Raw genomic sequence first — 26,962 nt, 5'->3', positions numbered from 1 at the left:
TGCGCGGACTGCACAGGCTAATCTGGGACGAAACTTTACGCATATGCATTAAGCCCCGTTTTTTCCAGAGTGCGTCTCATATTAAAATGTTTGGTTTGGGTCTATTTTGATTGCCATTAATTTAAAAAGTATGACATAAAGATCGTTTTGATTGGGCAGTAATGCAACTCTGTGTGGTGTATAACACTCTATTAAATGAGTATGTTCCCTTTACTTGTCGACACGTTGAGTCATCCACACATGTTTGGTTTTCGATGTTATAATTGGTCAACAGTAAAACTGAGATGATTTAATTTTACAAATTATGGTTAATTGTATAGGTTTTTACGTTGTTTTTTTTGTAAAATACCATTATTTGAAATTCTTTGTCTCTTTCAGATTTCTGATGTGCGGTTTTGACATGCCGAATCCTTTGCAACAGTGAAAATTTCATCCACCCATCTGTGAACAATTTACATAATTCGATATATATTCTACATTTCTATTAATACATTTGTAAATAGTTCGCATTGTATGTACCGTAGTGATTTTACGAGTATTTGCTATTGAGAACACAACGAGCCATCCAAACAATGATTTTGGATCGCCGCATTACTTTAATGTGCAGTTTTAACAATGTGATAGCGATCAGGGATGATTTTGGATCGCCGCACTACTTTTATGTGCAGTTAAAAAATGTGAAAGCGATCAGGGATGATTTTGGATCGCCGCACTACTTTTATGTGGAATTATAGAAATGTGAAAGCGATCAGAGATGATTTTGGATCGCGGTACTACTTTTATGTGCAGTTATTAAAATGTGAAAGCGATCAGGGATGCAACAGTGTGTGATTGTTTTTATATTTGTATATTTTTTAATAAATGGAAAGTATTAAAGTTAAAAAGTTTTGAACGAACCTTTCTCTTTTTTTCTTAATACCGAAAGCGGCATAACAGATTGTTTTGTACCACGGTGTGGTCCTCTACATAGTTTGTTGAAATAAGACCATAGCTTGTCTTGTTCCTATGGGCGACCGTTTTACACGTGTGCCTTGCTCTGTGAAAAGGGGGTTTAGTGCATATGCGTGAAGTGTCGTCCCATATTAGCCGGTGTAGTCCACACAGCCTAAATAAGGACGACAATGTCCGACTTAACTGGATTTTTGCTAAGTAGAGACTTTTTTATACGAAAAATATCACGGAAGCGGAAAGTGTCTTCCCTGATTAGCCTGTGAGGACTGCACAGGCTAAACTGGTGTTTAACACCTTACGCATATGCATATAACCCCCTCTTCAAATGCATCAAACCCTTTTTTTCACAAAGCACGGCAAATTTACTTAAACAGTGAAAACCTTAACTCACAAAGCCCAAGGTTTTCATATTTGGTAGGTTTCTGGTACTAAAATTCAATAAAAATGTGTTCAAATCGTCTCCTGTGTTCAACAATTCGTCAAGCCTGAGTCACATGGTTAACATAGATCAATATAGCAAAATAACGTTTTCTTCTCTGTAGAAATCAAATTGTTAGCTGGACAAATAAGAACATGAACACCTCATGTAACACGAAGTAACGAATGTCACATCCCACAGCATGCGAGTTAATTTGCTAATTTACAACATTTCGGAGAGAAAATGTAAGCAATGTACGAAGAAAATACTGGACTTTATTGAGTCAAGATTACAATTAAAAATGCATCCATAAACATCACATTGCACCAGGTCCATATAATATGTCCATTAAAAAGCACACAAATGAGATCTATAGGTGCAAAATGTGCATTCTTTCCGGGTTAAGAACGAGTGTGGAAGGCGTCCAACGAGCTCAAAGAAACCCGTATGGAATCTCAGAAATATATCCTAAGGAGATATTGGGGGCTAGACAGAGGCTGAAACAAGTCACGAAGAAAGCTAGCGGGGAGACTAAGGAGACATTTATTATGATGGTCACGCCTTTCATTGATGACAGGGAGTACAAGACGAATGCCTGTGTGTGTGGGGGTGTGTAACCTTGAACGTAGTGGGGTTCACAGCAGACACGTATTCATCGCCGAAATTCGTGAAATAACTTTCATACTATGACATTTTTGAAAAGGAAAACTTGGACAAACTCAACATCCAATATCAAACTGTCTGAACTTATTTATCCAATACATTTATATTGACGTTATCAACATAGCGTTATTTACATAAAATAACCTTAAGATTCGCTGATGACATTGATGGCACCACCAGTGATGATGATGATGATGATGATGATGATGATGATGATGATGATGATGATGATGATGATGATGATGATGATGATGATGATGATGATGATGATGATGATGATGATGATGATGATGATGATGATGATGATGATGATGATGATGATGATGATGATGATGATGATGATGATGATGATGATGATGATGATGATGATGATGATGATGATGATGATGATGATGATGATGATGATGATGATGATGATGATGATGATGATGATGATGATGATGATGATGATATCAAAATAGGCTTTCGAAGCGTATAGCTAGCGAAACATATACGTAAGGGACACAGACATTAATAAAATGGAATTAAATGTTTATTCACATGTAAGAGTTTAATTCTGAAACATCGAGTGATATTGCAAATCTCGATTAAGTCGCTCGATATAATACAACGATGATTCAGAGGATCTAGCTTCAAATTTTTACTCTTATCTTATAAAGATAATCCTTATTTCGCACAAACTATGAACTCCGATGTAAATAAATTCGAGTCACAACATGAATAAACAAACATGGTAGCAAGCGGGTGCTAATCAAAACGTGAAGAACGTAAGGATGCTTTACATAAATATAACAAAGGAAACAACGAACACAATCGCCAATCCGTGTTAGAAAAAATGTTGGGGCGCAAGATGGACAGCATGAAATAAATATCAACTTAAGAAATTTGGAAAATAGTTAAACAAATATCCTCACATCCGAAAGGAGACACAATTAAATTATATCACTGCGTTGAACAATTAAAAAAAAATCTTGCTAAAAATGAATGTAATTTAAATAATGAAAACAGTATAAATTTTGTTCGCAATTTTGACGGTCACCATAACTCTAGCAGTTCTTACTCTGAGCTTGAGATAGATACATATCAATAGACGATATTGTTATGAGCACGAAACGATAAGCAAAAAATGAGACGTGTTCATCATTTATATTATAATTTATATGAAAAAAGGGTCTATATGATAAGTCGCGCATTTCAACGTAATACGTAAAACGCATTTAAATTTATGTCCGGGAAATAACCAGATAGCGGGTCAACGGGTCTGATTTTTCCCGTTTATAAAATGGCAATAACCATCAATACCCAACAACTATCGAGTTTTACGCCGTGTGAGTTGTTTTGCTAATTTATTCACTCGTATCATAAACGAACGCTTACCAAATTGTTTACTGCTAATGAAAAATTAATTGACGCACAGTTCGGTTTAAAATCGGGCTATTGCACAGTTGACGCAAGATCTGATCTGTTATAATTGATTGAAAGCCATATAAATTATAAGAACAAACTTATCTTGCTATGTTGTCGATAATTTTAAGAAGTAGTCCAGGATGAGACGCCGCAGAATCTGTGCTGTTTGTTTAAAGGAATTTCTGTAATAAATATTCTAAAAAAAGAAAGAAATATACCAGACATCCCTAATTTTGAAAATGAATTGTTCCTATTTAGAAGGATGGGAAAGTCCACTAGGCATAAATGGGTTAACATCCACCATCTCCATCAGGGCCTCAATCGCAACAGGGAATACCCAAACTATATACCAGACCAAAATACAGTGCCAGTAGCCACAGAGATGAGAAAGTTGAATCTCAACATCATAGGAAAAAGATAATCGATGTGGACTCATTGAGGGCCGACGCGACATACTCCGACGAGTTACTGCTGTTCTCGGGGCATGAGCAGGGGGATTTCAAAGTCGGCACAGAAAGTGCTCATCGGATGAAAGTCTCACGGATCACGTATCATAAGAGCCTCTTTCCATAAAAATAAGAGAAATATCAACATGGACGAGGACCAGTAGGGCAATTTTTACAACAATTATCATGCAAGGCAGACCAAAGAGGAAATAATCATGTTACTGGTTGACTTTACGCCAAGATCAGACGTGACAATCTACGCATACTATTACTGCAAATAGAGTTGATCGCTTTTTCGTTCAACAATTTTAAAAACTATTTAAATACTCTGAAGTAACGACAAACATACGCCGGATATCTTCCTCCTTCGGCATACAAAGCATTTGGTTGTTTAGAAGCTTTAGGTGATAAAGTATTCGTGGCTGTATAAGTGAGCCTCTGTTTGGCATAACTATTCCTAGATAATAATCATTGTTCATGATTTCAACTGGATAACTTTAAACACCAACTATATTCCCTTTGTTATCAGCCTTTATCAAAGATAACATTTTTGTCTTGTCAACATCGACCTCTATATTCCTCTTGTTGCAGATGTCTGGGCTCTGCAGTTTCTGAGATTAATACTTCTTCGTCGGCGAATAATAGATAATAAATTGATAATTGGCCTATAGTTATGCCCGAATTTATATAATCTTGTAAGTGCACAATACTATTTGATAATAATGATAACATTATCGGCGAACATGTAATAAACCGATGATGGATTTAAAAATCAGTACTAATCATAAGTTGAACACCCATTTTAATATGATTATATCAAGACCGAACAACAATATGCCATCGATTCCAGACTGTATCAGCTTATACCAGAGGTACATACGACCCGTAAGGTCATATGTCTTAAATTATCGACAATATAGCAAGATAAGTTTGTTCTTATAATTTATATGGCTTTCAATCAATTATAACAGATCAGATCTTGCGTCAACTGTGCAATAGCCCGATTTAAAACCGAACTGTGCGTCAATTAATTTTTCATTAGCAGTAAGCAATTTGGTAAGCGTTCGTTTATGATACGAGTGAATAAGTTAGAAAAACAACCCACAAGGCTTAAAACTCGATAGTTGTTGGGTATTGATGGTTTTTGCCATTTTATAAACGGGAAAAATCAGACCCGTTGACCCGCTATCTGGTAATTTCCCGGACATAAATTTAAATGCGTTTTACGTATTACGTTGAAATGCGCGACTTATCATATAGACCCTTTTTTCATATAAATTATAATATAAATGATGAACACGTCTCATTTTTTGCTAATCGTTTCGTGCTCATAACAATATCGTCTATTGATATGTATCTATCTCAAGCTCAGAGTAAGAACTGCTAGAGTTATGGTGACCGTCAAAATTGCGGACAAAATTTATACTGTTTTCATGATTTAAATTACCTTCATTTTTAGCAAGATTTTTTTTAATGTTCAACGCAGTGATATAATTTAATTGTGTCTCCTTTCGGATGTGAGGATATTTGTTTAACTATTTTCCAAATTTCTTAAGTTGATATTTATTTCATGCTGTCCATCTTGCGCCCGAACATAAAATTTCAATCTTTCTTGCATTTAAGACAATTATATTTGTACGTTTTTTTTTTCTAACACTGATTGGCGATTGTGTTCGTTGTTACCTTTGTTATATTTATGTAAAGCATCCTTACGTTCTTCACGTTTTGATAAGCACCCGCTTGCTACCATGTTTGTTTATTCATGTTGTGACTCGAATTTATTTACATCGGAGTTCATAGTTTGTGCGAAATAAGGATTATCTTTATAAGATAAGAGTAAAAATTTGAAGCTAGATCCTCTGAATCATCGTTGTATTATATCGCGCGACTTAATCGAGATTTGCAATATCACTCGATGTTTCAGAATTAAACTCTAACATGTGAATAAACATTTAATTCCATTTTATTAATGTCTGTGTCCCTTACGTATATGTTTCGCTAGCTACACGTTTCGAAAGCCTTTTTTGATATCATCATCATCATCATCATCATCATCATCATCATCATCATCATCATCATCATCATCATCATCATCATCATCATCATCATCCATCATCATCATCATCATCATCATCATCATCACTGGTGGTGCCATCAATGTCATCAGCGAATCTTAAGGTTATTTTATTTAAATAACGCTATGTTGATAACGTCAATATAAATGTATTGGATAAATAAGTCCAGACAGTTTGATATTGGATGTTGAGTTTGTCCAAGTTTTCCTTTTCAAAACTGTCATAGTGTGAAAGTTATTTCACGAATTTCGGCGATGAATACGTGTCTGCTGTGAACCCCTCTACGTTCAAGGTTACACATCCCCACACACACAGGCATTCGGCCTGTACTCCCTGTCATCAATGAAAGGCGTGACCATCATAATAAATGTCTCCCCGCTAGCTTTCTTCGTGACTTGTTTCAGCCTCTGTCTAGCCCCCATTATCTCCTTAGGATATATTTTTGAGCTTCCATACGGGTTTCTTGGAGCTCGTTGGACGCCTTCCACACTCGTTATTAACCCGGAAAGAATGCACATTTTGCACCTATAGATCTCATTTGTGTGCTTTTTAATGGACATATTATATGGACCTGGTGCAATGTGATGTTTATGGATGCATTTTTAATTGTAATCTTGACTCAATAAAGTCCAGTATTTTCTTCGCACATTGCTTACATTTTCTCTCCGAAATGTTGTAAATTAGCAAATTAACTCGCATGCTGTGGGATATGACATTCGTTACTTCGTGTTACATGAGGTGTTCATGTTCTTTCATTTGTCCAGCTAACAATTTGATTTCTACAGAGAAGAAAACGTTATTTTGCTTTATTGATCTATATTAACCATGTGACTCAGGCTTGACCAATTGTTAAACACAGGAGACGATTTGAACACATTTTTATTGAATTTTTGTACCAGGAACCTACCAAATATGAAAACCTTGGGCTTTGTGAGTTAAAGTTTTCACTGTATAAGTAAATTTGCCATGCTTTGTGAAAAAAAGGGTTTCATGCATTCGAAGAGGGGGTTATATGCATATGCGTTAGGTGCCAAACACCAGTTTAGCCTGTGCAGTCCTCACAGGCTAATCAGGGAAGACACTTTCCGCTTCCATGATATTTTTCGTATAAAAAAGTCTCTACTTAGCAAAAATCCAGTTAAGTCGGACATTGTCGTCCTTATTTAGGCTGTGTGGACTACACAGGCTAATATGGGACGACACTTTACGCATATGCATTAAACCCCCTTTTCACAGAGCAAGGCACACGTGTAAAACGGTCGCCCATAGGAACGAGACAAGCTATGGTCTTATTTCAGCAAACTATGTAGAGGACCACACCGTGGTACAAAACAATCTGTTATGCCGCTTTCGGTATTAAGAAAAAAAGAGAAAGGTTCGTTAAAAACTTTTTAACTTTAATACTTTCCATTTATTAAAAAATATACAAATATAAAAACAATCACACACTGTTGCATCCCTGATCGCTTTCACATTTTTATTACTGCACATAAAAGTAGTACGGCGATCCAAAATCATCTCTGATCGCTTTCACATTTTTATAATTGCACATAAAAGTAGTGCGGCGATCCAAAATCATCCCTGATCGCATTCACATTTTTTAACTGCACATAAAAGTAGTGCGGCGATCCAAAATCATCCCTGATCGCTTTCACATTGTTAAAACTTCACATTAAAGTACTGCGGCGATCCAAAATCATTGTTTGGATGGCTCGTTGTGTTCTCAATAGCAAATACTCGTAAAATCACAATGGTACATACAATGCAAACTATTTACAAATGTATTAATAGAAATGTAGAATATATATCGAATTACGTAAATTGTTCACAGATGGGTGGATGAAATTGTCACTGCCGCAAAGGATTCGGCATGTCAAATCCGCACATCAGAAATCTGAAAGAGACAAAGAATTTCAAATAATGGTATTTTACAAAAAACAACAACGTAAAAACCTATACAATTAACCATAATTTGTAAAATTAAATCATCTCAGTTTTACTGTTGACCAATTATAACATCGAAAACCAAACATGTGTGGATGACTCAACGTGTGGACAAGTAAAGGGAACAAACTCATTTAATAGAGTGTTATACACATCACAGAGTTGCATTACTGCCCAATCAAAACGATCTTTATGTCATACTTTTTAAATTAACGGCAATCAAAATAGACCAAAACCAAACATTTTAATGAGACGCACTCTGGAAAAAACGGGGCTTAATGCATATGCGTAAAGTTTCGTCCCAGATTAGCCTGTGCAGTCCGCGCACGGGCTAGTTAGGGACGACACTTTCCGCGTAGACTTGATTTTCGGTTAGATGATGAAGCTTTTTTTAAACGTAACATACATTAAAAGAGGTAAGTGTCGACCCAGATTAGCCTGCGCGAAGTACACTTTATGCACATGCATGTAGTCCGTTTTCCCAGACTATGCTCATATTCAAATGCACGCCAGTACTAACAAACTTAAGCTACTCACTCTGTCACTGATAGTTTTCAGCTCGCCCTGCTTGATGACGTTGTGATTGTTCTCCACCTGTTCAGACGCTGCCTTGAACGCGTCGTCTATCGTGAGGAAAATGCTGTCTTTATAGGCGGGCACTATCTCCATTACCTTGAAAATGTTCCAGATGTCGTCTGCAGGAGAAAATATTTTATTAAAGGATAGCTGCGATTGTCGTCTGCAAAATTAAAAAATATCAATAAAGGGATTGTTTTCGATAACAAGCTATACCTTTTCTAGTTTAATCAGTAGATGTACATCCTTAATAACCAACAGAGGACGGTCTATGTAAAACAAAAGACTAATGTACTGCAGTCTGCCCATTCTATGTTCGTCAATTTGTTGGGGGGGGGGGATAAACAATGATGAAATAACTTTGGAGTAATTAACTATTTGTAACATGAAGAGACTAAATATGTAAAACGTCATATAAGAACAAATCAACATGCAGCTGCTTGTCCCAATATCAGTTTCTTCCACTACCAGTGTAATTTCTCTCCAAACTATCATATATATATAATATCTTTTCTATTGAAATGCTGGAAATAGTTGCTCATTTGTTACAATCGATGTCGTTGAGTTTAAGTATTATTCTATGATCATTAATCAACAGACAGACAGACATTGTATTTCACTTGCACAATATACAGTGTAAACATCGCATGTGGTTAGTATTGATATGTCAACATGTATATGCGCAGAAAACAAACGTCTACAGACATGAATATATACAAACAAATGTATATTGAAATACAGAGAATGAACAATTGGTTAATTAAGTGTAGCAAGTTTGATTAATCAGCGCTGACAAAGCTTACCAGACACGTTCGCCATCCACACCTTAACGTCCACAGCAGCATAGTCCACAATCAGCTGTAAACGACAGGATAAAACATAATGGACCTTTTAACAGTATTACACTTAAAATACATTGTTCATTTCAAATTATTTTCACCTTGGCTTCGGTCATACACATACTTTCAAACTATTCATACAGTGGTAATATTATGACCTGCGTTGGCTCTTTTGAGACGACATAGATTTAAATTATGACTGTCTCAAAAAAAGTTTACATACATTAATACTTTAAAAATATGAAGATCTCACAGACAGTGTATTCGCTGCCATGGGATAATTGTTGTCGAAATCGAACAGTAAAACATTCATTTTCTTTATAAAAAAAGATAATAACAATGTCCTGGCATTAGGCCTATGAAAAAAACAAACATTTTGGTTATGATTATATTACAGTCAGTTTTAAATCGCAAATAGTTTCACGAAACTTGCATGCACAAATATGAAAGGATTTGCGCACAAACGCGTTTAAATGTAATTTCAAACAAAAGGCGATCGTGAAACCTTGAGCATGTATGTGCGTTGTATGACTTGCAGATTATTGTGAAAAAGTGTGATGAAAATGACATGCAAAATAAAGGAGGAGTTAGGTACAGGAGCTTTTATATGTAAACAAAGGGAATTAACTTGTAAAACAAGACACGTGTTAAAAAAACACGGATTCCGCAAATATTTTTTTTTTCAAACATTGACCCTGATTATTCCAATTCCATATGCAATTCCATACCATGTCTCTTCATAAGGTATCTATGTATAGTTTCATTAAAATAATTCCATTCATGCACATAACTATTGCCGAATTCAAATGTTGACGCTGCCCAGACATGCACAATTGGAAAAGGGGCTTAACTTGAGATTACTGAAGTTCAGAGCTCCCTTTTTGTAAATAGCCCTTTGCTTAAATGAGATCACTCCACCTGTCAAGATTCCAGTAAGAGATGAATGACTTACGTTTTTGATCATTTTGCAGCCAACGGTGTCAACAAAGGAGACCCCAGACAGGTCCAGGATGATGTGGGACAGAGGGTACTTGAACTCCAGCGGGTAGATATTCTGGGGGTCAACGACGGGGAAAGCGTGATCTACTTCAATGACGCTGTCTGGTCTATCGGTGCTTCCATTCGATGCGACAGTTTTCTGGCTATTCATGCTGTTCATGCTCTATAATATGAGTCTTGTTATAAAAAAACTGGGCATTATGCATGTGCACATGCATTTTGCTGGGCATTATGCATGTGCACATGCATTTTGCCCAATTTTCATGGAACACAACTCATATAATGTTATGTGATAATGTGTTTGGTGAAGTTTTATTGACTGTGTCAAAACAGAAAAAGTACGTTACGACCAAGAGAATAACATTAAGAGTATGTTTGATTTCAATTATTGAACACATTGGAACTGTGTTTTTAACAACGATAACATATTAAAAAGATTTTAAGTAGGTTTAAAATGTCTTAACGAAAAATGTTTAATTGACCGATCAAATGCAGGTCTAGTTATAAGATGTAATTTATTTTTTAACAAGTAACCATTTGTAGCTACGTCTATAGTCGGTATTATATTCCGAATGCATTATTCAAGCCACAAATGATTGCATTTGTGTTCTCTGCGCAAAAAGCTGTTGTTAACCCATTTATGCCTAGCGTCTAGAAAAAAAGGCCTTGGCAAACAGCGTAGACCCAGATGAGACGCCGCATGATGCGCCGTCTCATCAGAATATGCGCTGTTTGCTTAAAGGAATTCTGTAAGACATATTCTCACTACAGAAATAAATATACTAGACATCCCTTATTTTGGAAACAAATTGATCAATTTAAGAAGGACATGAGAGTCCACTAGGCATAAATGGATTAAGAGACGCGTGAACATATTGAAACGTACGGCTAAACTATTGCTGCTGGCCATGTTAGATCGCCGGATGTGCTTCTTCAAGGCCTCGGGCTTGATGGTTGCTAGACGATACACTTCGCTCGTGAAAAGTGCCCCGTTAGCGTAGTAGATAGGAAAGTGGTAGCCGATCACCTTGATCGTGTTGTGCACCGTTGTCTGAAAAGTGCAAACATAAACTTCGTTATGTAATCAATATACCTCATATTAAGAGCAAATGATTTAGGCAATATGATTGAATTACAAAATGCAAGATACGAATATGAAATAATTTATTTCTTCATATGAGTACCAGTCTATTTTTGTACTATATACCTTTAACTAAACTAAACCACAACCGATTTTTTGTCTAGCTTTTTTCTATACATAAATATAATGTCTGGTAATAATATTTGTTTCGTTGAAGAAATTAACTGCATTACGTGCTTTCTATTGACTTTCAAAAGATCTGAGAGAGAAATTAAAAAACGTAAATGTGATCTTATTTCAATGAGCAACTAAAAAACAAAACAATATAAGCCTCGTTTTAGAAAAATAACTGGCAAACACAGGATAATAAGGGTCAACGCCTTCCGTTTCTATGGCAATTTTTTGTTTAAATGAAGTCTCTTCTTAACGAAATTCCAGTCAATGCGGAAAGTGAACAGGATAATCTGGGACGACACTTTACGCAGACTCGTGTAACTTGCCTGAATGTAGTACTTGGGGTCCCTGTACACCTTCTCATCGGATACCTTGGCCAGGTGCGTGGGTTTACCGCTGAAAAAACAAGCGTCTCATCAATCTACCAAGTGGTCAAACGTTTTCATGGTACAGAAAAATGGTTTGTGTTCAACGTTATGGATTCAACATTGAAATCGGTTTGAATATACACATTATAGAAATAACTGTTAAAGAATAAATCCATTTAAGTTGTTGAACTTGTTATCAGATATAACAAATCCAGTGCAATCGCGACGAGATAACTCCTTGTTAGAATCCTGCCTAAACAACTAGGAAACAGTGCACAATAAACATATAACATGATTAAAGCCGACATATCCACTTTGGAACAGTCAATTCATTCATTACGCTATTAAATTGTTTCGCGGAAGATTGCCAGACAATGCTGCAGTAGTAGTAGTAAAATTAAGTTGTTTTGACGTCGACACGTATGGGGACACCTCAGAAACGATTACTTTCGGTGCAAATATACTTTCTCTCTCTGGCTGTGTATTTTATATAATTTATATGTCATCATTTGTTTCTTCTTTTGTTTTGCTAAGTATGAGGCTTGGCATGCCTTTGAACTAGTTAAAATACAAAATGCTTTGTAGTGTCCGATTAAAGGTGTTGACAATAACTTTAGTGTTATGTTATGTTGGATGTATTGCCGTGCATTGTACTGCCCTGTGTTGTATATGAAGTTGGTCAATTGACTTAAACTAGATTGGTCACAATTGTTTTGAAGAATACTCTGGGACGCGGCCAGTTTTGATGAGGGGCATGTTTTGTGTTTTAGTTGTTGTTGTTTAACTTTTTAGGACACAGCTATACGGGAATATATAACAAACAGTACACTGCGGAGCCTGAGAAAGATATTTTATATAAGTATATAAATATCATGTGACCCTGTTTACTAACAGTTCGTATTAATAATCGTGAGGTCGTGCAATGACTAACATGAGTAAAGTGGGTAACTTTTGAAATCTTTAACAAACGATTTTAATAAATCGCAAATGGAAATATATAATCGGAAAAAATGACTGCCAGTTAAAAAATTATACGTTAAAAGGTTCGGGAGAGTTTCGTAATCCCTTTATAAATTAAAATGCTTACACTTGTGTCCTCAGGACCACTGTGAAGAAGGCAAACATAACGCCGACCAGGAGCCCCATGTCGATGTGCACAAGAGCCGTCACCACGAAGGTCACCACAAAGATGAACTGCAACGGTAGAGGAGATGTTTAATAATATTGAGGCGCGCTCTGAGTGGCTTAATTCATTTGCGTAAAGTGTCGATCCATATTAGCTCACATAGGCTAATAAGGGAAGACACGTTTCGCGTGTATTGTATTTATCGATTCAGGAAAGGCTCTTCATAGATAAATCCAATGAAGGCGAAAAGTATTATCCATGATCAGCCATAGTGGATTGTACATGCTTTTCTGGAAGACACTTAATGTACGTGTATAAAGCCACATTTTCCAAGTACGATGTTCAATTCTGCAACTTTATGAATACAAGTCTACCGTTCGACAGTTAATTGTCAACACACAAAAGATGTACAATTGATAGGTATTTTCATGTAAAGGTTATTCTTAAAACAAAGTATCAGGATGCACTTGAGGAGAAAGATAATGCATTGATTACACACGCACGCGGGGTTGCTTTTACGATCATCATACCAATATCAACATGGAGCCTGACATAAAAAGGGAACACATTAAAACATCGAATTATGTGAAGTTTGAAAACCCATATGGTACTCACGCAATCATATCTGGATGTCCTCCAGACTTTCGGTATGTCCAACAGCTGCAAGAATAGACCTCGGATGGCAACAACAATGATCGAAGCCAAGGCGCACTGCAATAACGAATGAGCTAATGCTGTTGTCAGCCTACATAGAATTCAATACAACACAAGTCGGTGTTATTATCAGCGGGTGGAGAATTCAATACAACATGAGCTGAAGCTATGATTAGCGGGATGAGAATTCTATACAACTTGAGCCCATGACATAATTAGCGAGCTGGGAATTCAATACAACATGAACCGGTGCCATTATCTGCGTGTTTAAAATTCAAAACATCATGAGCTGGCGCCAATATAAGTGTGCGAAGAAGAACTGAAGTCTCAATAATCCTGGATTTATAAAGGCCGCTAAACACGAAAACTGTTATGATTTAGTTTGACTCTTGCGCAATGACTACTATATACTACTAATAAGTCTATGAACCCATAATGAATTAGCTGGATGTAGTGTAGTTTATGCAAGTGTAATATACACATATAAACTAAAAGATTAACATAGTGTTTCGATGTTTGTGTTTTTCTAAATATTGTCAGATGATAATTAATTCCAAAAGCAATCACCTGACTTAAGCGGCATATTAGACCACTTTGTTTGACAGACTGCTAAACATAAGGTTGACAGTTAGTAGGTTTTACTGAGTAATGTCTATGCTAATAGCATACCATTGCTTTTATTTATTGCTAAGGTTTGACATGAATTTTAACTTTATCAAATCCACCAATCCTTTGCATTAAACGTATACTGGCGAAACATCCAGCTTTAATTGGAATTATCATTTAAAAAAAGTATCTTCTAAACGAAAATCTAGTTTAGGCGCAAAGTGTCTTTCCAGATAAGCTTGAGAGGACTGCACAGCCTAATCTGGGAAGATACTTTACGCAAATGCATTGACCGTTTTCCTATCAGAAGCAAAATGAAAATGGCTACCAGCATAAAACAAGAACAACCTGCGAGTATTCAGGTTTTATGCTCTTTGCTGCTCATCGTTATTTTAGGGCTGCACATGAAGCGTTTTAAACTTGAATCTATAAGAAAAGTCCTTCAATTTAATTTTCATCTTTTTGGCGTACAAACTTGTCAAAACTGGTATATGAATGCTAAAGGCATAAGCCGGGTTTTCACAAAGCGCGACGAAAATATCGGATCTGACGCTCTACCATCACCCTCTCATTAGGTTTACCGGTACTTACATTAGGAAGGTTAGTGAAGAGCGAACCCAGCCACAAGATGATGATCAGCACCAAACCAGCAGAGAACAGACTGGCGATCTAAACGTTTATAATAAAATGTTACAAGACATGTAAACTTTTTAAAACTACATTACACAAATAACATCATATGCGTATTACTAGTTTCTGAATGTACTGTATATTAGCATTGTGAAAATGGTACCGGTATATACAACAGAAACATTTTATCTGCGTTTTTTAACATTAATTGCACCTTGGTCAAAAACGGCATTTTTACATACGTGTTTTTCTCTTCAACATAAACGTTCTGCCAAAACGTATGTCTCTTACCAAAGTTATGATAATTATATATCATATATGTGTACGACATTCGTAATGTCAACAGTTACAAAAATAAAGGTAAAATATGAGAACATGTTTCCGACCTGTGACTTGCCGCCTGCCCCATCCTGTAAGGACGTACTAGCAGCGGAGGCAGAACCAGGAAAGCATGAGAAGAACGCACTGAACACGTTAGCGATTCCGTACGCTATGAATTCCTGTCAAGGTAAGATAGTCTTATGATAGACATATTGTGAAACTATGTGTGCAATAAATACCTTAAACTAACTCGAACTGGCAATGCAATGCAATATAAGACTTGTGTTTTTAATTTAAATACTTCTGTATTTTGAGATGAATTCCGTTATGTAAATGTGTAAATGCATTTATTAACCATATTTGTTTAATATTGTTAATGGATCAAGCAATACCGTGTAAAACACATCATTAATGTGATTTGCATTTGTTGTCGTCGTTGTTCTTATGGTTGTTATTGTACTGGTTATTTGAATATTGACATATCATGGCATTGTGGAGGTCGCAGAAATGTCACGTTATGGTTGTGGTGATGGCCGTGGTTCAAGTGGTGGTGGTGGTGGTTGCGGTGCTTATAGTGGTGTGGTTGTTGTGATGGTGGTGTGGTAGTGGCGGTGGTGAGCACAGAAATATTATAAATAAGGCTTGTAAATAAGTTTGATCACGCTACGTATATTGTGATATTTTTCAACAAAATCAAGAGCTGTCCCAAGACTTTTCTACCACTTTCATGCACCTGATCAAGAGACCACAAAGACATGGTTGATGTAAAATATTTGTAGTAGTCATATAGTTTAGGTTAACTTAAACGATGAAAACGAACGGGTGAAGTTTCAATTAAATATCTTTAATAGATAACAGTCATTGACAGTTGTTGCACATTAAAAGTAACCCATTTTCTAATTGCAAAAGGGGACATAACTTTGCTATATTGCAGGTCAGAATTATAACAGTTTTTAAGTGAACCAACACAATGACCCCGAACAAATATTAAAAAAAACTTTCATTAAATAATGTGGGAGACACTTTGATATGGACGGGTTGCACGTTTACCTTAACCATGTTTGATTGTCTATAGCCTGGAAGAAAAGACGAAGACGCCAACAGTGAATATTCTAGCTAACGTTATACCGTACACAGTATCAAAAACAAACCTGATTTGAGTTGATTCCGTATTTGTGTTTCTTAGCCATAATGGCCGACAGCGAGACAGATTGCGCAAAGGAGACGATAGCGATCACGATGACTTCAGTGAAATAAGTGTCCACGCCGGAAAAAACAGGGGTGCTAGGGACAGGGAGGCTGCAAAAGGGGTTAAAACGGGAAATTAAGTAAGCTTTCTCAATATGGTACCATAAGAATAACGCGAACGCCTCCGCAATATACGAAGTGTCTCAGAATTGTATTGCGTCGCGTTCTGAGAAAACTGGGTTTAATGCATGTGCGTAAAGTGTCATCCCAGATTAGCCCGTGCAGTCCGCGCTGGTTAATCAGGGACAACACTTTCCGCTTTTATGGTTTTTTTAGTTTCAAGGAAGTCCCTTCTTACCGATAATCAAGTTTAGGCGGAAAGTGTCATCCCTGATTAGCCTGTGCGAACTGCACATGCTAATCTGGGACTTCATTTTACGCACATGCATTAAGCACAGTATTTTTCAGAACGCGACATTATTGATCATTGCAGACACTTTATGAGTGTTTGTATGTGATGGTGTTTGTTCGTAGTCCACATCGTTCAACCCTGCTTATTCTTAGAAGCAGACATATCATTTTAGAACAATATAAGAAAAGTTAAACAGAAAAGATGTACGCTTTATTACGTATCTTTTACATACATATGCATGATGAGTTGGTGATCTTGATATTTGAAAAATCGAAGGTTACCCAGAAAATTGCTTTTCTTACCCTTTCGGAATGACTCCAACGACTATGACCTTGAACTTTTCGGGGAACTTTCCGAAGTGGCAAGCAATTGTAGAAAGTATTACCTATTGAAATAAATAGAATAAATGAATGAACATTTCACGGCATATATTTATGGAGGCGTTATCTAATATTGCATAAAACAGGGATGATGTTTTACTTGCACCAGGTTAAATAAATTACCTGTGTGTGTGTGTGTGTGTGTGTGTGTGTGTGTGTGTGTGTGTGCGTGCGTGCGTGCGTGAGTGAGTGCGTGCGTGCGTGCGTGCGTGCGTGCGTGCGCGCGTGTGTGTGTGTGTGTGTGTGTGTGTGCCTAACCAAGCAGAATATTGATGCTGTGACGTCGGCGATAATCTTTCATATTCTTCCCTGCTATTGTCTGTCCAAAATAGGTTAATTAGTGATATAATAACAATCAATTCTCTCTGGGCATCTGACTCAGTGAAAAACAATTGGCAAGGCAAAAAGTTCAAAGCAATAACCGACGCCAGTTTACTAAATTTAAAGTATCGTCAAAAACAAAAGAAATATCCTATTTCAAGTACAACATCAATAATATTGAACTTAAATTTAAGTTGATGAACGTAAACCGATGTTTTAACTGATCATTGAAAAAGACGGAACGCCTTTCAAGAACTAAGTTGCCGTGGCAACAAAAGGTCAACTTACCACGACGATTTCGATGGGAATGGGGACGGGGATTTTTGCCTTGAACCTCTCATTGACCTGGGCTTTGACCAGATAAAGGACCAAAATGCAGATAGCGGAAATGATGACGGGAGCGGCGTTTGTGGTGTGGATGTTCTTGAAGATGGATATCCACGTCTGGAATAAGGAATAAGAGGGTGTTTTTCTTAAATAAAAGAACACTATGTTATTTAAAGAATAATAGATGAACAGTTTATTATTATATGTTCGGATAGCTTGTTTTCTTTCGTTAAAAAGTATGGCAATATATTAGTACTGAAATAGTGCATGTATTATTATCAATTGAAGCCATGCCAAATAAATGTATCACACAATTCACCACAATGTATGCGAACTGAATAAATGGGTAATTTGTTCGATTACTTTTTTTGTTATAAATACAAGTCTACACATATAATAAACAGACCTTATATAGCATCTAGATGTAACCATAAACTTACATTTATAACTTGGAAATCTTTATCAATTCTGGGCAACTTTAGCCCCAGAATGTGCTTGATCTGGCTGGTCGCCACGTGCACAGCGACACCAGAGGTGAAGCCGGAAATCAGGGGGTCGGACATGTACGTTGTCACAAAACCGAGGCGAAAAACACCCATGAAGATCTGCAACAAAACAATCGCACACAAATGAACGATTATGTATTAGAACGAATTTCCGAAGTCATAAAGGTATATAGCACACATTTAGCAATGGCTTTGGTCACAACCAATCTTAAATAAACAAGGTAAACAAAAGTGTAATTGTCACAAAGATACGCCCGTCAGTAAACAATAAATCATGAATAGATTGGACAAAGTCTAAATTGATTTCTTTTATTTTTCCTTTGACCTTAAATTGTGACCTGACTTCAACCTTGAAACTTGGTTATAGTGTGCGCCATTCAGTATGCTTGTTACTACTAGAAATAATTACCAAATTTTTAATGCGATAAGAACATTGTTTGATCTTTGGTCTTGTTTTTTTTTACCTTGGACTCTAGACTCAATGACTTGGTTTTTGCGTGCGACAAAGTTATACCCGGACAAGTGTTGTCAAGTACTTATGTCCTTAACTGGCCATATGACCTTGAATTGTGACATTGACACTGGACCTAGCCACCAGTGCAAAACCACATCCCATCATGCATAGTGCATGTGCGTAAAGTGTCGTCCCAGATTAGCCTGTGCAGTCCGTACAGGCTAATCAGGGGGCGACACTTTCGGCTTTTATGACATTTTTCGTTTAAATGAAGTCTTTTCTTAGCAAAAATTCAAATTTAGGCGGAAAGTGTCGTCCCTGATTAGCTTGTGCGGACTGCACATGCTAATCTCGGACGACACTTCACGCACACGCATTATGCCCAGTTTTCTCAGAACGCGACTTATATAGTTTTACTATTTACTTTGACTTGTCAATTTGGTTTTTAAAATAAGGTCTTTGTTTTCTTATGTTGTTAGAATTAATCCAAGTTATTTATAGATCAAGATATGCTGGACTAAAGAATGCTCGGGAGAAAGCGTCACGTTCAAATTTACTTTATTTGACCTTTGATCTTAAATTGTACACTTAACCTAAGAACCTGGTTCTTGCGCGCGACACTCCGTCTTATCATCATGCTGATCACGTGGGGCAAGTTTTATGAAAATACTTTCATGCTTTAAGACAATACTAGATGTGACCTTTGACCTTGAATTGTGACGTTGAATTAGGACCTAAGGATCTGGTCCTTGCGCTCGACACTCCGTCTTTTTAAGTTGATCGTTCATGCCGAGTTATTTCAAAATCCATACATGCTCAACAAATACATGCTACGGCCAAAGTGACAGCTACCAATTCCCAAATTAGGCTTTTAACCTCGGAAGGCGACCTTGACCTTAGACCAAGGCACCTGCATCTTGCGCGTTACCCTCCGTCGCATCATATTGATCCCATATGGCATGATATATGAAAACCACAGCCACTTTTTTCTTGTGTGCATTTTTGGTGCGGGATGCGGCGCTATATGATATGCCCGGAAAATGTTCTGACGGTTTAATAAGGGGGGTGGGGTTTTAAAAAAGACCCCCCCGCTAATTTTGCCGGGCGTTTTATTTTTCTGACAATAAGGCATTTGATCGCTACATGGATGGACATAAAATTTACATTACAATTTTTTGTATAAATAGCAGATGAATGCTTTACTGAGTTTAAAAACGTTCGTTCGCAAACATGTCGTTGTATCAGAGACTTCAATCGTTTAAAAACTGGCCTTCCCATTTCGGCGTGTCAAAGGAAGACCTGGCTAGCCAAGGGTTCATCTACGACACTTGTGTAATCTCCGAAAATATTGAGTGCGTTCGATGCGTGTTTTGCCATGTGCACATTTCCATTTGGAGCATGGATAAAGAAGATGTAAAACTTAGGCATCGACAGCTGTGCCCCGTTTGCCCTTTTGTGTTCGATTGGGTCATGAACACAGAAGAAGAAGTGAAACTGAAACTTAGTCAGCGACGGTTTAGCCCTGCTTGTCCTTTTGACAATGAATCATTCGGTCGGTACTTACAAAATGAGTTTTCCAAGCTATATCAAAAAGCGAACAATGGAATTGCGAAAACAGAAAGCAATAACCAACGATGTTCAACGAAATCGGTTGATATCCTTCAAACCAAAGATAACCAAAATGATGACGAATACGATGATTACAGTGATTTCGATGACCTGCTTACGGCGAAAATTGAAAAGACTTGTACTCGTACCCGCCCCAATTCCTATAAAAAACAAACTGAAAAGCAACGTAAAAAGGCTGAACAAAGGCGTTTGCAAAGGCAACTTTCAAAACGAAAAACAAAAATACGCAATGCAAATCGAGATCAAAAACAAACATATTGCCAGGAAAAAAACGACGATGATAATTACACAACTCAAACAGTTTCCAATGATCGAGATGTAAAAATACATGATCGAAAAATGTGTTGGGTTTGCAGAAGCCGTGATATCGATGATATGATAGAAGATCAGTTTTTGCAATCTTACGAACGTTTTTTGGAGGAAAAATATAAAGAAGAATTCGACAATTGTTTTGCGGACGAAATCGGTGGCGTCGATGATGAAGAACAAAATCAAATTGAACGTGTACCCTATGTTCTATCGCCATATGAATATTTGATTGATAAAAAGGTGGAAGAAGAGGCCCACCATATTTATTTTTCTGATTATGAGGCATTCGATGAGGCATACGATCGATTGCTAATCAACGAACCAAAAGATATATACCATCAGTACGTAGCACAAGGATGGATATGAAAATCAACACATGCTTATCAACGACCCAAATTTATAGCATGTTTGTTCTGTTGTGTTAATAAAAAACCTTGAAACAATTTTGCGTGTTGTTTGTTATTTGAGTATGTTCTGAACAAATCACGAAAACACAAGCTATGATACAATACGTTTTATTGAGCAATCACAATGTGATACAATATTCGTGGTAATTTTATTGGTATATCTTGTCATCGCATGTGCGCTTAACATTTCAAAAACGTGCTCTGTTTCAAGAATATTTTTGGCAATATCTTTTGACTTTTCAACACCATGAAAATCAATTGCACCACATATCCAGTTTTCGACGTGAATGAAACTATACAATAAATCGAATCTACACAGATTTGCTTTCGTAGCAAGAACGTTCAGAGTTTCTTTTGTCACATCTTTGATCAGAAACGACCAAACTGAAAAAGTTTTCCTTGAAGTACAAAAGTCCATCAGCGCATGTTGAATCTTGATTTTGCTTATGTTTGTTTTGCTGCAAACGAATTCAACAATTTCATCAAATAGACACATTATCAACTTCGTTGGTTGTAAAGAAGCTTTGAGTCTTGCGTACGTTTCGAATTGATGTGCAAAATGTTCTCTTGTATTTATTTCTACATGCTGGAAATCTGTCCACAGACACATAGGAATGCTATTTGTAGTGTAATCCATGTGAATGACTGGAAGACAAATTACTTCAATTTGTTTGTAGAAAATACTTATATAGGAACTTTCCAAAATGACAATGCATCAAAAACTCGTCATGTATATGTTTGTGCATATAGTTGCCCTGTTTTTTCCCTTAGTTTTACAAACAAATGCGTTAGGACGTCCTAAACCAAATTTTTATGAACCGTCTTGTTTCAAGCATGTACAGAATACACCGATTGACGTTACGAATGGTTTATTTTATGTGTTGATAAACGTAACCTATGAGTATTTGTCATTATACGACGATGTCAAAGAAAATTTACAATTTTTCAACAAATGGATGCAAAACCCAGAGTTTAGTTTAGAAGGTCATGAGCAACAATGCAAATCCATAGGTCTATCTAGATGTCCGAACAAGAAAAAAGCGTTTTCAAAACCGGTATACAGTGTAGTTGATGGTTTTGTAGCGGGATCAATGTTTATCACTTACGACTTACCAAGTCTTTTAGTTAGATTGCAAATTGAGCCGAAAACGTACTCTATCAGTGAGTTTGTAGAATCTGTGTTTACTGAGATTTACACACACGCTTGGATACCTTTGTTTCCGTACAATTTTTCATTGACATATGATGGAAGTGAAATTTGTGCAAATGGGATGCACGGTCATGCCTTCATCAGATTTAATATTGAACTGTGTACAACGTTCGGAACATGGTGCGATGTGAATTTAGAAGGTGCTAGTCCCGAGAAACAGGATCATGCGTTAACACGAATCAAAAATGCGTTATTGAAGAGAAAAATGAATGATTTGTCAGTCGCCAAGTATATCAAAGAATATGATCTAGGTTTGGAAATAATCCCTTCTAAGTCCAAAGAATTGCGAGACACAATTACACAAATAGAGCAAGAAATGAGTGAGATCCGCTTAAAAATCGATGATAAGTTCGACTTTGACTATGATCAATCTGACGAGGATTACTCTGACGAGGATAACTTTGATGAGGATTACTCTGACGATAATTTGGATGAAAAGCAAAGCGCTGAAAATATTCCAATTATCGATTTTTCTAACTTTTTTTTCAAAAACACTAAAGTTCTATCAGTAACAAGCAAACCTATCGTTGAACCTATCGTAAGCCAAAATGTTCACGATATTCAAAATGCCAATACTTTAGTTAGCCAAAAATTTTACGATATTCAAACTTCTACCAACAAGCCAAAAAACAAGATAAGTCCGCCAGTTAAAAAAAATACTGTTGTTAACCAAACTTCTCACAAAATTCAAAATGCTCTTACCAAGCCAAAACTCACCGTTAGTCTGCCAGTTAAAAACGATAACATTGTTAACCAACAATTTCAAAATATGCAAGATGCTATCAACAAGCATAAAATGGGAATTAAGCACCACAAGCAGACCGTTGCAGAAGTATCTACGTATGGATTGCAAAATTGTTACTGCCTAACATGTAATCGTTCAACTACAATCGGTAAAGTACATAACAATCGTTGCTATTTCATCAACTTGGATTCATCATTCAAGATTTCCTCTAATACGCATTTTTCTCCGTTTCGTGAATACACACTCTTGATTATCAACGAACGTAATCATGCTTTACGTGCGATGCTAAGTCAAATAGTGAAACAAGTGAGTAACGAAGTTATTCTCGCGAAAAAGGCTTCATCATATCGACTTACTGTCTTCAGCACCAAAGATGGCACAACTGTTGATAAGATTTGTATGTCGTTATTCAGAAATACGTATCAAATTGAGAATTGTACCGAGAGCACGAATGCTGTGCTTATAGCGAGAAATGGTCATTTCATTCGCGTACCACAAATACAATTGGCTAATTTCACGTTTTGCGATATTGGTGCTGTGAAAGCGGAAAATGGGAAATGTTTTCGGATTGATGCAAATTGTTCGCACTCAAGTATAGCGAGTGTTTACGATTTGGATAATACGGTTGTTTCATATTTGGTTAGCATTACTCAGAACACGGCACACAATATGAGTGAGGCAAAGTTTCAAATAAAAAATATAGATGACAGTTCTGTCACAAGCGAACACTTCATTGTGTACAACAAAAGGACGAACAGTGGACAAGAATGCACGTATGTCGATATGCGATCAAAGACCATTTCAATCGAAAAATGCAAACACAGTCCCACGATTTGCGAGGTTTTGTTGGGTAAAAGTACATTGAATGACGAACCGGGACTAAGAAAATTAACGTTTTGGGAAACTGTCGCTGTTTGTGTTGGTGGATTCATTGTGCTTGTGATAGCTGCTATTTGCTTCATAATTGTACTACACAGCATAGCTCGGCATAACGATACTGTTGTAAACAGTTAACATATATCAAAGCGTTTGTATCCGTTCTTGTCACAACTCACAATGACTTCTTCGTATGAGGACATGTATACGATTGAAAGCGAGAGCCAGGGTTACATTCAAGAATTTTGGATCCATGTTGATGAATGCATCTTGTCACAATTTACAATGTCTTCGTATGAACTGCTCGAGAGCATTTTTGAAACCATACTAGACGATATTGGAGACGAAAACGTGTTCATATTCGACTTGACAATCGAGTTTTGTTTCACAAAAGTTAGTAAAACTCTACATATCAGTCAGCTAAATTCGCAAAACTGTTCGTGTTTTGACATTACTTGTGCTATGCAGGAACACGGAATCAATTTCACGGTACCAGCTGATCTTCACGTCTCAGTAACAAAAAGCGTATAAACACATTTTCAGTCATAATTTCACTATTTCGAGTTGTTGATGGACTACAAAGTTAAACCATGTAACGGTGAGCGCTGCACTCTATGTTCTCAAATAAAGAGTGGAAATAGTTTTCAGTTCAATTGTGGTTTTGTATACATTGTTGAAGATGGAGAGAACTTGACTTGTAAATCAAAAGATGTTATATATGTTCTGAAGTGCAACACTTGCGGCGGTGAGTACATTGGAGAGACCATTAATCTGAGAAAACGCATTCATACACACAACTCTCATATTCGAACAGAGCAGCATTTGTGTCGAGCTACTGACCATTTGATAGAATGTGGGAAACACTTGTGCGATGTTAAGGAACGGTACACTGTATTCGTTTTGGAGACAGAGCGAGACAAGCACGTGCGTAAAGCCAAAGAGGCGTACTACATTCGATTATTCAAGCCAATGATGAACAAGTAAGGCGTGCATTATTTTTCAAGCGTATATATATAGCTGCAGTTAACAAAATAAGCACACTCGCAATCACTTTCTACGATGGCACAAGCAATGTTGACCTCGAGCTATGCTATAAAAACGAACAACCGAGAACGAATACAGCAGTTTGCGAACACTGTACTCAATCACGGCGTGAAAAGGAATTTGGTTTCTGAAGTCGAGTCAGGTGTCTTCTTGTCGCCTAACGATTATTTGAAGATAAAAGAACTTTCAGAGAAACTAAAACAGATTGATGCCAAACTAGCGCAGTACAAAAGCCTCAAAGTAAGAACGCAGAATCTGATAAAGGGCATCAAGAAAACAAAAAACCTGCAGGACGATGTTGTGAAGACTGTGAGCTCTAACGTTTTCGATCGAATTCCAATTGATGTGATTAACAAAATACTCGGTTCTGGGGAAGACGAAAACATGTTTGCGCTAATAGAGCGAATAAAATCTTACAATGTTGAGGAAAAACGCAAATATGCCGATATCGACATCTCCGATACAGAAATCTCAGATACGCTAAACGATGATGAAAAGGAAATTATGAACGGTCTGGCTGTTAAAAGAATGCGCAAATCTGGTGAAACGAAAGCTGCAAAGAAACCGAAAAAGGAAAAGACTATACTCAGTGATCTAGAATTGAGCGATGATGACGAATGACTACGTTGTTGCAATATTGTATGATTATGTTGACTTGTGTGTGTTACATTTTTTGTATATGTTGTAAATAAATTGTATCAATGAACTGTAAACATTTGTTGCCTTATCAATGGATATCGACGAGGTTTTGATTGTTGACGAAGACGAACAGTTAGCACAAAACACCTACTTGCTTTCACCCATGTACTCTAGACATTACCACGAATGCTCGCTATGCATTTTTCAATACATAACAGAATATGAAGAACAAATACGAATATTCGAAAGCAAGCTAGTAGAAATGAACTCAAAACTCGGGTGTGGAATTCAAACGTGTGTCACAATGGTTCTCAATGAGTTCAAAGACGATGAACGCATGTCGTTGTTCAAAAAATTGACAACTAGCGAAATTACAAGCCATTTTGATTCAGTATTTGGCGATCCTATTTGTGGATACAACCGACTTAAAGCTTACAATTTTTTCTCTCTGTTTGACGAAAGTACGGTTAACAATTCCACATACATAAAGTTTATTTACGATACATACAAAACTTCGAGAAACACTTCACTCTGTCCTTATTCGCTTTTAGGAGTTTATGTTTTTCTTGTTATGATTAACACTATAGGATGTGATTCCCAGCTCAAGAAAAAACATGACTTTTTGTGGATGTTCAACTGTCTATACAATCACAAATTACGGTTTGGAAAACTGCGATAAAAATCTATTTAAGGTTAGTTTTTCTATAGAAACACTCAAACCACACACAACCATGTCAACCATGTCAACCATAAACGTTAAAGATATTAAACGGGTCACTGACACCGAAGCCACTAATCGCTTGTTCACTAAACTGAAGTACGATATTGGTATTGAAATCTCTTCAAAGCTCATTCAGTCGCTTAAACAAAGCAAAGACAGGGTTGTATTTTATGTGGGCAAAGAACAAAAATCATACCCAGCAGCAATTGTGAAAATGTTCACTAACGTTAAGACAAATCATGTCAAGATTCAGCCGAAGTACAGTGTTCAAGAATTGATGAACGTGTTTGAAATTCTCATGAACCTGTCTGAGTACCAATGTAACGGTCTCACGCTAGATTACTCGGATTGGCAGTCAATCTCTAGTCTGGTAAACATGATCGAACTCGCTGAGCACCTAGGCATGACAGAAGTGGTGATGTTTCTTAAACGCATTCCACAACTTCTTACATTTCACAACAAAACCGCGTATGATAACGAATTGTTAAGACGAGAAAACGAGTCTAAGGAAAACCA

At 36.8% G+C, this 26,962-nt stretch overlaps 2 protein-coding genes across 2 annotated transcripts in view; one reads left to right on the top strand and one right to left on the bottom strand.

The window, feature by feature from the left end:
• The window catches only part of LOC127839783 (pendrin-like), a 14,568-nt gene extending 13,672 nt beyond the window's left edge, over window positions 1-896 (top strand). The window contains exon 11 of the mRNA XM_052368168.1: window positions 379-896. The gene's annotated coding sequence lies outside the window, so the exon portion shown is untranslated. The remainder of the gene's footprint in view (window positions 1-378) is intronic.
• Window positions 897-7,340: 6,444 nt separating this feature from the next.
• The window catches only part of LOC127837282 (sulfate transporter-like), a 385,236-nt gene continuing 365,614 nt past the window's right edge, over window positions 7,341-26,962 (bottom strand). Inside the window, exons 4-17 of the mRNA XM_052364201.1 lie at window positions 18,347-18,511; window positions 17,868-18,023; window positions 17,181-17,263; window positions 16,430-16,577; window positions 15,344-15,457; window positions 14,919-14,996; window positions 13,683-13,778; window positions 13,029-13,135; window positions 11,900-11,969; window positions 11,205-11,369; window positions 10,272-10,481; window positions 9,284-9,338; window positions 8,442-8,599; window positions 7,341-7,854 (exon numbers count right to left, since the gene is read on the bottom strand). Coding sequence (XP_052220161.1) covers window positions 7,834-7,854; window positions 8,442-8,599; window positions 9,284-9,338; window positions 10,272-10,481; window positions 11,205-11,369; window positions 11,900-11,969; window positions 13,029-13,135; window positions 13,683-13,778; window positions 14,919-14,996; window positions 15,344-15,457; window positions 16,430-16,577; window positions 17,181-17,263; window positions 17,868-18,023; window positions 18,347-18,511 — 1,626 coding nt within the window. The 3' untranslated portion in view covers window positions 7,341-7,833. The remainder of the gene's footprint in view (window positions 7,855-8,441; window positions 8,600-9,283; window positions 9,339-10,271; window positions 10,482-11,204; window positions 11,370-11,899; window positions 11,970-13,028; window positions 13,136-13,682; window positions 13,779-14,918; window positions 14,997-15,343; window positions 15,458-16,429; window positions 16,578-17,180; window positions 17,264-17,867; window positions 18,024-18,346; window positions 18,512-26,962) is intronic.

Source organism: Dreissena polymorpha, chromosome 7 (genome assembly GCF_020536995.1).
Source record: "Dreissena polymorpha isolate Duluth1 chromosome 7, UMN_Dpol_1.0, whole genome shotgun sequence".
NCBI lineage: Eukaryota > Metazoa > Mollusca > Bivalvia > Myida > Dreissenidae > Dreissena > Dreissena polymorpha.
The sequence above is the reverse complement of the archived record's forward strand: the minus strand, read 5'-3'. Positions and strand labels throughout refer to the sequence as shown.